Source organism: Arvicola amphibius, chromosome 13, assembly GCF_903992535.2.
Source record: "Arvicola amphibius chromosome 13, mArvAmp1.2, whole genome shotgun sequence".
NCBI lineage: Eukaryota > Metazoa > Chordata > Mammalia > Rodentia > Cricetidae > Arvicola > Arvicola amphibius.
In genome coordinates this window covers 71,338,824-71,353,162 of record NC_052059.1, presented here as the reverse complement: position 1 = coordinate 71,353,162, position 14,339 = coordinate 71,338,824, and the positions used below count along the sequence as shown (strand labels likewise).

At 41.5% G+C, this 14,339-nt stretch overlaps 1 protein-coding gene across 12 annotated transcripts in view; it reads right to left on the bottom strand.

Moving 5' to 3' along the window:
• The window catches only part of Fam149b1 (family with sequence similarity 149 member B1), a 46,725-nt gene extending 32,423 nt beyond the window's left edge, over nt 1-14,302 (bottom strand). For 7 of the 12 annotated variants that reach the window (XM_038309625.1, XM_038309632.1, XM_038309626.1 and 4 more), the window contains exons 1-6: nt 14,093-14,302; nt 9,335-9,439; nt 7,851-7,980; nt 4,346-4,488; nt 2,530-2,646; nt 1,191-1,358 (exon numbers count right to left, since the gene is read on the bottom strand). In XM_038309625.1, coding sequence (XP_038165553.1) covers nt 1,191-1,358; nt 2,530-2,646; nt 4,346-4,488; nt 7,851-7,980; nt 9,335-9,439; nt 14,093-14,139 — 710 coding nt within the window. In that variant the 5' untranslated portion in view covers nt 14,140-14,302. Of the gene's footprint in view, nt 1-1,190; nt 1,359-2,529; nt 2,647-4,345; nt 4,489-7,850; nt 7,981-9,334; nt 9,440-14,092 lie in introns of those variants that run through there. The other 5 variants (XM_038309630.1, XM_038309636.1, XM_038309631.1 and 2 more) reach the window with 4 other exon arrangements.
• Nucleotides 14,303-14,339: the final 37 nt, after the last annotated feature.

Sequence of the window (14,339 nt, the reverse complement as noted above, 5' to 3'; positions counted from 1 at the left end):
ACCAATGAGACAAAGAGTTCGTTCTTTGAGAAAATCAACAAAATAGACAAACCTTTATCCAAATTAACCAAAAAGCAAAGAGAAAACATCCAAATTAACAAACTCAGAAATGAAAAGGGGGACATAACAACAGACCGGAGGAAATGCAGAGAATCATCAGGTCATATTTTGAAAACCTATACTCCACAAAATTGGAAAACTTAAAGGAAATGGACAACTTTCTGGATAAATATCACTTACCAAAATTAAATCTAGAACTTAGAAAAATAGTTTACACTGGGCGGTGGTGGCTCAAGCCTTTTAATCCCAGCACTCGGGAGGCAGAGGTAGGCAAATCTCTGTGAGTTCGAGGCCAGCCGGGTCTACAAGGCAAGTTCCAGGACAGGCACCAAAGCTACAGAGAAACCCTGTCTCGAAAAACAACAACAACAACAACAACAACAAGAAAAAGAGTTTACATTTCAGAGAGGCAGCATGCAGTATGATGAGATTACTGGATTTAGAAACAGATGAACAAGGTTTTGGTTTACTTTGCCTCAGACAAATTACTTAAGCACTCTGATTCTCAGCTATTCCATGTCAAGGTAATATCTATTATATGACTGCTGTCATAAGTGGATATAAATACACATTATTAATTGTATAAACTATATGTATCCTTTAAAAGTAAGAATCAGATGGGCATGGTGGCACACACCTTTAATCCTAGCATGTGGGAGGTAGAGGCAGGCAGATTTCTATAAATTTGAGGGCAGTCAAAGCTACATAGTAAGACCCTGTCTCAAAACAATAATAGTAATAAAAATAAAGCAAGAAAGTTTACTTTAAATAAACCAAGTTTCACATCTCTTCAACTACTCTTTGAAGTTTCAGTTTCTACTGGTGAAAATTTGTAAAATGATAAAATCAAATTATGGAGAGAAAGTCATTTAAAAAGCTCTCATCTCAGGAAAAAGCAATTTCTAAATGAAGAAGGAAGCTACAGAGGGAAGCCTGGTGTGTGGGAGCAAAGGGATATGAGCTCTGCATGCTGGAGCCGACTGGACAAGGGTATCAGACTGTTACAAACCTGCTTACAGCTAGAGCTGACTGGACACGAGTATCAGACTGTTACAAACCTGCTTAGCGCAGTTTCATAAGTAGACGCTGATACCCAAAACAGAGCTACAGTCTTAAAAGATAGTACTCACGCATCTGTGTGGTCGAAAGCCAGGTACTCCTCAATTATTCCTTCAGAAAAGATTATACAGTCCACCTCTTCCCCTTCCGCAGTGGACAAGCCAGAGGGTTTAGTGGTGGGAGACACTTTATGAGCATAAGAAGATGAAAAATGTAACTTCTTTCCCCTTATACCAAATCTTGGAGAGGGAAGAAAAAGCAGTATTAGTGACATATTAACACATAACAGCTTTCACATGGCAAATAACATAACTTTTGGAACAAACCCCCCTTGTCCTGGCAGTAGTTTTCTGAACGATTTTAAGTCCTTTTTTTCCTTCTCAGCTATTCATGGCCTCTGTCCATTTGCAGTTAGGCTGTTTCTGATTTTCTGAATTGTAGAAATCATTTACCCTGTAGATATTAATCCTTATTAGGCATATGATTTGTGAACACTTTATCCTATTGTATATATTCTCTTCTTCTTTTGATTATTTGTACACAGGAATTTGGCCATTTTTTTTTTTTGCTTTTGCCTATGACATTACATCCTCGAAATCACTGTCAACTCTGTGTCCTGGAAGCATCTCCTGTGTTTCATTGTATGCTTTCTGTTTTGTGTATACCATGGTAGGGGCTGACTTCATTAACTAGGTGGTGGAATTTAGTTTCCCAAAAGGATCCATTGAAATATGTATTTAAAATAATATAGATGGCTGTAGTGGAACACACCTTTAATCCCTGCACTCAGGAGGCAGAGGCAGGGAGATACCTGTTAAGTTTGAGGCTATCCTGGTCTACATAGTGAGTTCCAGGCCAGTCAGGGCTACATAATGAAACCTTGTCTAGACACAACCCTTAAATCAGCCCAAAACAAAAGAATTATCTCTGCAAACTCAATTTTTCATGTTTTCATGCTTGTGCTTCTGTAACCTAACACCATTTTCTAATACTTAACTCCCTGGACTACCATTTTGACCTACACACTACTATCTGTGTTATACGACAATCTTGTTTGAAACCATAATCTCAATTTATATATTAGTCTGCTTTTTTGTGTACTTTGTTATCATGTAAATATTTTATGTTCTATTTAGATTAAAAAATATGCCAGGCGGCTGTGGCGCACAGCTTTAATCCCAGCACTCGGGAGGCAGAGGCAGGTGGATCTCCGTGAGTTCGAGGCCAGGCTGGTCCATAACAGCTAGTTCTAGGACAGGCACCAAAAACTAGAGAGAAATCCTGTCTCAGAAACCCAGCAGCGCCAGCACACATTTCAGGATCTTGGCTTTGCTCCTCTGTGCTATCATCCTCCACAGGAACCATCGCTATGCACTGGAGACTCAAGTGCTTGCGTTATAGCGTACTTACATGGTAGAGTCTCTCTCTTGAGACAAGGTTGCTTCATGGGAAGTTGACACAGCAGAAGGTGATCGAGGGTACAATCCATAGCCTTCACTTGAAGTGATTATCTGCCTACCTAGAATCCTTCCAACGAAGAACAGACACAGTAAAGTACCTTTGCTTGGCACACATGCATGCCAAGTCTGATGGTTCATCTGATGGTTCTATACGGAGACCCCACAGATTTAGTCAGATACTGGTTAAGAATGACTCTTGAGAGGAAATGTGAATTATGACTCAGGTATATTCCCCTTTAATAGAATATATATGGAAAGGATAAAGCTATTGCCCAGGAGTCAGTGGTACAACACTTGGCCCTGGGTTCAATCATCAACACGCACTGCACACCCTCTCCCCAACTCCATGAGAGGATGAAGGGCCAGCCAATTAGTGAGAACTATGAATCATATTCTTTCTTTTAAAATTAGTTATTTTATTTCATGTATTGGTGTTATGTCTGCATGCATGCCTATGTGAGGGGGTTGGATCACCTGGAACTGGAGTTATAGACATTTGTGAGCTACCATGTGGGTGCTGGGAATTGAACCTAGGTCAAGCAGCCAGTGCTCTTAATCGCCGAGTCATCTCTCTAGCCCATGAATCATGTTCTTAATAACATTAAACAGAAATTTCAGTACATACAGTCATGATACTATAGTGGCTTCTCAGGAAATGTGTGTATGTATGTCCTTTCAAATACACGAGAATTACTTGTAGACAGTGGTATAAAAAAAACATTTTCTGGCCATTTTGTTCAAAAGAAAGGCTTATGTCTACAATCCCAGGCCCTTGGAGGTGAAGGGTAGAGGAGGATCAGAAGTTAAAGATCATCAGCTCACATGTAAAGATCAATGCCTGGGGCTGGAGAGATGGCTCAGGGGTTAAAAGCACTTTCTGCTCTTGCAGAGAACCAGGTTCAGTGTCCAACATCTCCATGGCAGTTCACAATTGTTTGTAACTCCAGATACAGGGCTCTGGCCTCCACGGGCACCAGGCATATGTGCAGTATATAAAATACATGTAAGAAAAACACAACAGAAAAACGAGAAATTTTCTTTTTGAGACAAGATCTCACTAAGTAGCTCTGGCTGTCTTGGAACTTAATGTATAGGCCAAGATACATAAAACTCATAGTGATCCACCTGTCTCTGCCTATGAGTGTTGTGATTAAAGGTGTGCACTATCACACCCAGCCAAGAAAAAATATTTTTTTAAAAAAAAGAAAAGTTCAAGGCCAGGCAAACTTGGGCTGAGACTTTGTTTCATGCATGTACAAGTAGATCTTAAAAAGTTTTGCATTGTTCCAAGGAGACAGAGAGGCAGGCAGACAAATGAGTTCAAGGCCAGCCTGTCTACACAGGGAGGACTTGTCACACACAAAAAAAGTGTGCTTAATTAGAATAATGTGTTGGCATGTTGGTGATTAGGTTAAGTCTAAAAACTTCTACAATTTGAGTATTCTTTCAGCTAAGGCTTTATACAACATGACTTTGGATAATTTTATCAAAGCTGTATCCATTAGAATAAAGAAAGAAAGAAACAAACAAACAAACAAAAAACTGTGCTCAGGCCAGGTGAACCTTTAAATCCCAGTACTCTGGAGACAGGCAGGTGGATCTCTGTGAGTCAAGTCCAGTCTGGTCTACACAGTGAGTTCCTGGTCAGCCAGGGTTTCATAGTGAGACCCCATCTCAAAAAAACGAGAATAAAATCCAAAGCTCATACATGCTCAGAATTCCAGATTTGAGATGCCCACAGTTTAGACTGTGGTCTTGTCTGGTACCTGAGGTGAGGAAAGCTGGATGCCCACTGCTGGCACTCTTTCTGCAGACTGTGTGTGTGCACACTTGGCTTCTGCTCATACAGGAGCTCATCGATGGCGGTGAACATGGCCTTCACTTTCTCAGTGGCATTTTGGTCAAGTTCCTAGAAACAACATTTATATGAGCTATTAAGAATGTATTTTGGTGAGCTTCTGTACAGTCAGATTAGCTATTCTGAACCTGAGGTGCTTCACATTTGATTCGACACCTTCCCTATCAAATACATTTTTATGCAATCAGGAGCCATAGGGATGTATCGACTTTGTGTCAGATTAATTTTGATGTCTGACTTTCTTTTGGCCAAGTTCTTTGTAATAAAGTTTTAATTTAAAAAATCTGTACAATTCTCTAGAGAAGGAGTACCAGTGGATAACACTGAATTTTCTATCCATTTTAAGCTGCTCTTAAAAAGGCTATAATATATATATTTATTTCAGTCCAGTGATTAGGCTTAGTGGTTAAAAGCACTTGCTGCTGGGCCCAATCACAATGACTCGAGTTTAAATCCCGGGACCCAAAGGTGAAAGGAGAGAACTGGCATCTACAAGTTGTCTTCTTTGTTTTTATTTTTTTAAAGATATTTATTTATTTATTTATTTATTTATTTATTCTTTTTCTTTTCTCAAGACAGGGTTTCTCTGTGTAACAGTCCTAGCTATGCTGGAACTCACTTTGTAGACCAGGCTGGCTTTGAACTCGCAGAGGTCTTCCTGTCTCTGCCTCCCAAGTGCTGGGATTAAAGGTGTGCACCACCACTGCCGCCCAGCAGATTCATTGATTTTTATGTGGTATGTTCCTGCATGTATGTCTGTGTGAAGCTGCCAGATCCCTCAGAACTGGAGCTACAGATAGTTGTGAGCTGCCATTTGGGTGCTGGGAATTGACCCCTGGTCTTCTGGCAGAGCAGACAGTGCACTTAACCACTGGGCCATCTCCCCAGCTCTACCACAAGTTGTCTTCTGACCTCTACACTCATGCCATGGCATTTGTGCATCTGACACAGACACAGAGAAACACACACACACACACACACACACACACACACACAAGAGCAGAGGGAATATTTTAATCTCCAGCACCGAGAAATAAAAAAATTAAAGCAATCAAATTGAGATACTGTGTTTATATAAAAGGAAAGTTAAATTGGGGAGTTTTCATCTCAAGGAATTTTTTTTTTTTGGTTTTTCGAGACAGGGTTTCCCTGTAGTTTCTAGAGCCTGTCCTGGAACTAGCTCTTGTAGACCAGGCTGGCCTTGAACTCACAGAGATCCACTTACCTCCACCTACTGACTGCTGGGATTAAAGGTGTATGCCACTACACCTGGCCAGAAATACATTTTTAAAGTAATTTAGAAATTAATTCTAAAAATTCATTGTATACCAATACCTAAAGGAAAGCAAGGGATGGGACACATGTATACAACGTTCAGAACCTAGAGATTCTGATCACAACACGGGGTGGCAGGACTGTTTACTCAGCTCACTTCCTGCTAAGGCATCTGATTAAGTCACTAGGAATAAAGTTTAATCCCCACCCCACCCCCGCAAGGCTCCACTGCCAAGTCTTGCTCTTCTGCCCCTGTCATTTATATTTCCTCCCTAGGTTCCCATCTTTTCTTCAGTCCCAAGAATGTTTCCCTTTGAAATGTGAGTTTCTTCTCATAGCACCCCTTTACTTTAACATCATTTCTTTATCTATGTGTCTGTTCCTGTGCATGCACACTGGCCAGGAGGGCAGGGTGTTAGGTTTTCTCTTCCATCACTCTGTGCCTGTTCCTGAGGCAGGATCTCTTCCTGAGTCTGCAGTTTGAATCTCAGCTAAGATGCAAACTATCAAGTCCCAACAATCTTCCTGTCTTTACCCCTATCAGAGTTGAGATCACAGGCATTTGAGGGGACACTCAGACTGCTACATGGATGCTGGGATCCAAACACTGGTGGTCCTGATGACATTAGCCACTGAACCATCTTGCTATCCCCACTTCTGGGGCTCTTGCAGAGCTGCCATTGTTTGTCTGAGAAGTGTTTGTTTCTTTCTTCACACGGTAACCTCCACAGTCCTTAAATCTCAGCCTACTGGACAGATAATGCTAGAGTCTCAAGGAAACTCCTCTCCTAACATTGTTTCAATATCCTGCTGGGGCACTTTGTCACTCTGTACTCTCCATCCTCTGTGCAGTCTCCTCACTAGACTACTGAACTATGTAAGTCTCACTCCATATTCTAGTAACTACAGCAACAGACAGATATGCTCAAAATATTCTTGAAGAAACTAATAAACCCTTAAAATCCAAATATTAAATACAGGGACAATCTCATTATGATAGGTTAACACCAAGAACTATTATATATATATACACTATTCTAGTTGATAGATGTGGAGGTAATAATAAACATCACCATTAACAATGACGAAATTGGATTGCAAAATAGTATGCACATACATATAACCAAGGAAAATATACATACATGAAAAACTATTGGGAAGTGATTAATGATAATAATAACAGGTTTAAACAATTAGGCCTTTCTGTAAAGAGAGCAGCTAACTGTTGTTTAAAATCAATACAACGGGGTCTGGAGAGATGGCTCAGTAGATTAAGGTGCCTGTCTCCAAAGTTTTGCACCAGAGTTCAAGTCCCAGAATCTACGTAAAGATGGAATTGAGAAACAGCTTCACAAAGTTGTCCTATAATCTCCAGCTATGGATCATGATACCAGCAGCCACACACATAAAATGCATACATGCACACACAACATTTTTAAAAAAATAAATAAGCCATGAAATAGTGGCACATGCTTCTAATATCAGCACTCAGAAGGCTGAGAGATAGGTAGGGTCTTTATGAGTTTGAGGCCAGCTTGGTCTGTGTTCCAGGCTAGCCAATGCTGCCTAGTGGGACATTTTGTTTTTTTTTTTTTTTTTTTTTGAGACAGGGTTTCTCTGTGTAACTGCTCTGGTTGTCCTGGAACTTGCTGTTGACCAGGCTGGCCTTAAACTCACAGAGATCCACCTGCTTCTGCCTCTCAAGTGCTAGGATTAAAGGTGTGCGCCACCACCTTCTGGCTGGGACCTTGTCTCAAAACAACAAATAAAACAGCTGGGCGTGGGGGCACATGACTTTAATCCCAGCACTGAGGAGGCAGAGGCCGGTGGATCTCTGTGCCTTTCAGGCTAGCCTGGTCTACATAGCAAGTTCCAGGACAGTCAAAATTACACAAAAATACCTTGTCTCAAAAAACAGTAAATAAATAAATAAGTAAATAAGGTGAAAGTGATCAAGGAAAACAATGTTGACATCTGGCCTCCACACATCATGCAAGGCAACAAGGCAAGCATACTCCTACACAGCAAACACATGCGTACGTGCACACACAGTGCGAAGAGTGCAGGAATGGCAATTCCTGAGGCGTTCCAAGAGAATCTTCCCAGAACTGCAGGGGAATGATTAGCAGACAACTCACACCATATCCCCAAGAGAAGTCAGAGCTGCCTTCTGTGGAGATCCCTGTGCCTGCATAGCTTGGAAAAGCAGACGGCGAGTTCCCGGTGTCAGTTGATGTAAACGGTGACTCTTGGGTGATGTCAGACTCACTAAATGGTTAATTTCAGAGAAAGGGAGAAGAAAAAAAAAGGAAAATTTCATGTTTCCTCAGCAACTTATCAGGTGGTAAACGTGTACAATATATCTGCAGAGGCAAATCGACTTGGAGTTCAAGCAATGGGAAAAGCCCACCTAGCAATACAGAAATGGCGGCAGCTGAGCTGCTCAGTGTCCACCGGTGACGTGCATGCTTTACCGCTGGAGATAGCTCAGAAACGGTGACAGGACGTCTGAACTTGGTTAGTTCCTGTAATTCCCCAACTGCATTCACAGACACCCACCTCATTAAACCCTTGCTACTATAACCTGCTAATGCAGTTCTAATGAACTCTCTTTAAAATTCAAGGAATCTCACTTTTATTTCCAGGTTTGAAACTAGATTTTGACTTTACAGTGTTTCCTGTGACAGCACATTGTCCTTCAGCACCCTCTTCGAAGCTGGTCTGTTTCTTAGAAACTGCAGTTATTATTTACTCTGTATTCATATATGACAAACATTGTGTGACATTTTACATACTTTATCTGATTTATATTTACAAGACCATATGAGAGATGCTGATAATGTCTTTTTTTTTGTTTTGTTTTGGTCAAACCAATGAAAGATTTACTGACTAGTTTCCAAAAAACCAACTTCTGATTGTTGTTTTTCTTTTTCTTTTTTTCTTTTTTTGGTTTTTTGAGACGGTTTCTCTGTAGCTTTGGAGCCTGTCCTGGAACTAGCTCTTGTAGAACAGGTTGGCCTTGAACTCACAGAGATCCGCCACCACTGCCCGGCTGATTGTTGTTTTTCTATTTCATTATCCATTAACTCATTTGCCCAATGTTACTCAGCTTATAAATGGCAGGAATAGAATTAAAATCAAATGTCTGATCCCCTTTAAATCTAATTACTTAACAACAACTACATATTACTTCTGGTGGGTAGGAGAGATGTCTCTGAAGCTAAGAATGTGAACTGCTTTCCAAGAAATCCAACTTCAGTTCTTTGCATGCATGACAGGCAGCTCATAGGGGGAACCTGACCTCTAGCCTCTGCTGGTAACTGCAGTCATCTGTACAGACCACACACACACACACACACACACACACAGAGAGAGAGAGAGACAGAGACAGAGAGAGAGACAGAGAGAGAGACAGAGAGAGAGAGAGAGAGAGAGAGACAGAGACAGAGACAGAGAGAGAGAGGCTGGCTTTGCAAGTCTGAGCTCCAGCAATCCTCCTGCCTCAGGTTCTCATAGAAATAAAATTCTTGTTTTGTTTCACTAGCATAGGCGCGGTCCTAATGAACAAAATCCTTGCCATTATCAAGTGCAATAAGTAAGCAAGCATGCTTTGTGCTAGTACCTTTGAGAACTTGTATCTTTTTCATGGCCGTCATTGGTAGAGGAAATGTCATCCAGTTGCTCTGGAAGGGGATGATGGTTAAGAGCGTGCTTTGTTATTCCTTTCCTGTGAAAGATAAAACAGTCTTCTCTTTATAGTTGGTATTCCCTAGAGTCATTGGCTCACGATTACTTATTCTCTGTGTGTGTGCATGCGAAGAGTGAGACCAACTTGTGAGAGCTGGTTCTTTCCGTCCACCACGCGAGTCCCTGGGACTGAACTCTGCTGTCAACCTTGGTAAGCAACTGCTTTTACATGCTGAGCCATCTTGTTAGCCCCAAGTAAAAATACACTTTTTAAAAAAATTTATGTGTATGTGTTGGTGCCTGTGTGAGTCTGTGGTGCACACAGGTGTCAGATCTCCTGGAACTTGAGGTCCAGTCAACTGAGACCCCTGATACGGGTGCTGGGAACTAAACTAAAATCATTTGCAAGAACAGTAAGTACTCTTAACTTCTGAGCCATCTCGCCAGCCAAATATCATGTCCACCATTAGAGAGAAAAGTTAAAGTGCAATCCACTAACTGGGGTCTTAACTTTATGTACAAATATGGTACGATTCACTACAATCCCAAACTATTCATTTCCCCTGGGAATCCTTGGTGCCAGACTACTTAGATTTGAACACTGGCTTCACCACTTAATAACCGTATTATCACAAGCAGTTATTTATTTATTTATTTATTTATTTATTTATTTATTTATTATGTATGCAATATTCTGTCTGTGTGTATGCCTGAAGCCAGAAGAGGGCACCAGACCTCATTACAGATGGTTGTGAGCCCACCATGTGGTTGCTGGGAATTGAACTCAGGACCTTTGGAAGAGCAGGCAATGCTCTTAACTGCTGAGCCATCTCTCCAGCCCCCACAAGCAGTTATTTAATACTGTGCTTCAAGTGAAATACGGGTACCAGGGATTATGAAGTGCATTTGCACATGAAAAGCCCTGGGAAGATTCTCTGTAAAGAAACTTGTAAAACTCTCTCTAACCTGTCAAGTTTCCTGAATGTATTTTGTGGGGAAATGATGCCTACTGTAGATTATTTGTTCTGGAAGACATAATAACTGACATAGTCTATTTATTTCAGTGGACAAGACCAACAGAATATAGATTCCAGAGGGGCAATGTCCAACGGAAATATGATAAAAAAAACTATGAATGTCAGGTCATCACACCTGGCTTAGATGTTTATTTTGAATTTTTCATTCCCAAAACTGGGAATGTAGCTCAGCAGTAGTAGAGCTTTCTAGCATATATGAGACACTAAGTTCAATTCCCAGCACCAAAGAAAGGGGGTGAGTGTGAAAGGCTGTATGTGTGAGTGAGTACTTTTGTTAAACTCTTTCCAACACGTATACTTAGTACCCTGTTGGAAAGCTGTTTGAAGCTACTGCTTGAAAATGGATTATCACTGTAACACCTAAAGTAAAAAAACTCATTTTAATTTACTATCATTTATATGCATTTAATCCTCGTCCACTCCACTTGGATCTCCTTTTGGAAACGTTACTTTTAGGAACTATCAAAACTGCAAAATGTCTTTTTAACTTAGCTGGTTAGAATTAATTATAAAAGCAAATTTGGGGCTGATGAGATAGTGCAGTAGGGAGAGGTACTTGCCACGAAGCCTCAGGACCCGAGTTCAATCCCCAAGACCCACAAAATGGAAGGAGTGACTCTTATAAGCTGGTACATACGCGTGCGCGCACACACACACACACACACACACACACAAACACTGAATGGAATTTTAAAAACTAAAAGCAGATTTTTAAGCCAAATCCTTTTGGGAAATGACTATTTCTTATTCTTATTTCCTAAAGAGTTTATTGCCCGATTTGCTGTGGTGTTGATAACATACTCCTCAGCGGATGATGCAAAGCAGGGTGTTCTTTCTTTTTTTTTTTTTTTTTTTTTTTTGGTTTTTCGAGACAGGGTTTCTCTGTAGCTTTGGAGCCTGTTCTGGAACTAGCTCTTGTAGACCAGGCTAGTCTCGAACTCACAGAGATTCGCCTGCCTCTGCCTCCCGAGTGCTGGGATTAAAGGCACACCACCCCTGGCTCGCGTTCTTTTCTCTGTATGACTCTTGCACTAAGTAAAGGTGGGAAGAGGCAAGGTGATTATTACCACTTATTGAGGACCTACTGTCGGGGCCATGCAAGGGGACCAATAAGTAGCATTGGAACTCATGGACCACAGCAGGGTGGTTGGCAAAGCCATGCCTGAATGAGCCTTGGAGAGGCAAAGCCCAGAGGACTATGTGTCCTGAGGTCCTCATGCTGTTATTGTGCATAATTCTGATTGCTGCCTTTGTGGTTGCCATATTCCTCATAATCTATGGGTTGTATGAAAACTCTTCAGGGGGTTTCTAGCTCCTCACTGGGTAGTGTTACTAGTACTAATAGTGATTGGCTTTTTCCAAGTATTGCTGTTGGAGCAGATCAATGATTCAACCACTACCCTTAGAAAGAATTTAGACATGTAGATTAGTAAGATTAGGTTAAAATGTTTTTGTTAATGGCTTGAGGCAGAAATCTCGGGGAACAGTTTAAAGTTTATAAAGACACATTTTTAATAGTTGAACATGGGACTTGCTGAGGTCAGAGAATAGGAACAATGGCAGCGTAGCTTTTGCTGGCTAACACACCTTTCCTGCTAGGATGGGTTGGTGATCAAAGGTGATTATTAATTCCTTGTACCCAGCCAGGCAGTGGTGGTGCATACCTTTAATTCCAGCACCTGGGAGGCAGAGGCAGGCGAATCTCTGTGAGTTCGAGGCCATCCTGGTCTACAAGAGCTAGTTCCAGGACAGGCTCCACAGCTACAGAGAAACCCTGTCTCGAAAAACAAAACAAAACAATTCCTTGTGCCCATTTCTGCCCTCAGCTTCCTGAAATAAAAACTGTTGACAAGTGGGTATGTACCCTGAGGATTTACAGTGGAGCTGTTTTTCATATACAAATGTTTATATTTGTAGTTTTTTTTTATAAGGTTACCTTTTGAGATAATGGCCCTCTTTTTTTGTAACCACAAAATGCAGCTGGCAGCAAAAGAACTGACTAAGAAATATACCTTGCTGTTCATCTACAACAAACTGCTTGAATATGAATGTACGTGGGTTCTTGGGACAACTAGTTTTTCACCTGTAATTTGTAAAATGTTTACTCATATAAGGGAAACATGCTTTTTTTTTTTTTACTTGTATTCATTGTAATCATTCACTTAAAAAATAGAATGTAACTACATTGTAATTTTTATACTGCTTGAAAGATTTTGCTGGGGTATATAAGCTGTAAGAGAAAAAAATAAATTTAGTTAGAAGGAAAAAAATAAGAATAGACAGAAGGGAAAATCAGGAGAATCAGAAGAACAGAACAGAAAAAATAGAGAACAAACAACAACTAAAATAATAAAATGAAGAACTAAGGTTGGCCCTCAGAAAAGACCTCGTGTGGCTGTTTGACTGTCCAGTAGCTTGCATGCCCTGCATCTCCTCTTCGGTTCTCTGACCTGCTGAAGGCTTGCCATTCATCAGCACCCTAGGTGAGATCCTGACATGTTGGAGGTGCCTATGTTTTCCTTTTTCGTCTGCCCCAGAGAGTTAAGTTTTGCCCACCCTGCTGGCCCCAGAGAATTAAGTTTTACTCCCTCAGATAGACAGATATTAAAGTCAATTGAGATCAACTCTGTGGATCTCCCTCAATCCCTGAAGCTGCCAGGCCTATGCCATCATTTTAGGTATGCTTGTAGGTGTTATTTGTATATATTGACAGGACATGAAGGCCCAGATTTCATAAATTGCCCAAAAGCTACATAGCAAGAAAGTGTCCATTCAAAATCTCAGGCGTGACTTTAAATTCACATGCATAGCTAAAATTTAGTATGTGCATGGCTGCTGAAATTACTTAGGTCAGTGAGGTGGAACAATGGGATTTGGCTTTTTAAAAGTTCAGACTCTATCTGCTTAAGATGTGGAACCTTTCTACTTTCTTCTGAGAAACAGAAACTAGTTATAGCCATCTTTCAGAATTGTTGAAAGGGTAAAGAAACTGAAGATTCTTTTGAAATCGCAACATGCCAGGAAGGCATTATCGTTACCTGCCAAGTTACAACACTTTACTAAGCATACAAAGCAGGTCTTTAAGCTACAAGTGCTTGCTTTTTAGTCCACAAACAAAACTGATCATTATTTGCCAGGGGTGTGAAGACAGTGTGTGTGTAAAGTCTTGACAACAGGCTTTCGAACTGGGTTGCCACTTGGTTTGTACTTCTCAGCTGCACCATCTTCTAAATACAATCTTTAGATCTGTTATCTTTCTTTATCTGCAGGATTTGCCAAGTCGGTCTCCTGGTTTTGCTAACGCATTCAAGCAAACAGTTTTGCAAAGTGTTTGGAACTAGACACGTTCAAATTTATTGTAGCATTCAGCTATTATCTTCAGTGGGGCCAGAAGCACTGTGGGAACATTAAGTGCTTCTGGATATCCATTCCCTCAATTCACGTAGTAACAGCCCAAAAAACAGTCTTAGGATAGCATGGATGACACACTCTCCGCTGGTGACCCAAGGACAAGAGACAGCTTCCACCAGGGTTGGGAGAAGAGGATACTATTTTCTTTCGCGAGCCCTGGGAAAGGAAAGGAGAGAAGGACTGGCCAAGGAAGGGTCCCTAGAGCTCCCGCGGCCCAGGCTGGGCGGGCTGAGCAATCCACTCACAGCTCCACGCTCTGTGGCACGGCCTTCCGAGTGTATCTGGAGATCATCCTCCGTTTTCTCCTCCGCGGCAGGGGCGGGCAAGCCAGGGCGGGGGCCTCGGGGCCTGGCCCTCCCGCCAGCTCCGGCCCAGCCCTTTCCTGCCACCTACCGGCCCCGTCTCGCCCGGTCTCGCCCCGTCGCCTAGATTCCGGACCGCCACTTCCCAGAGTTCCCACTCTATAGTCTTCCGACCTGCCTTCTTCCTCTC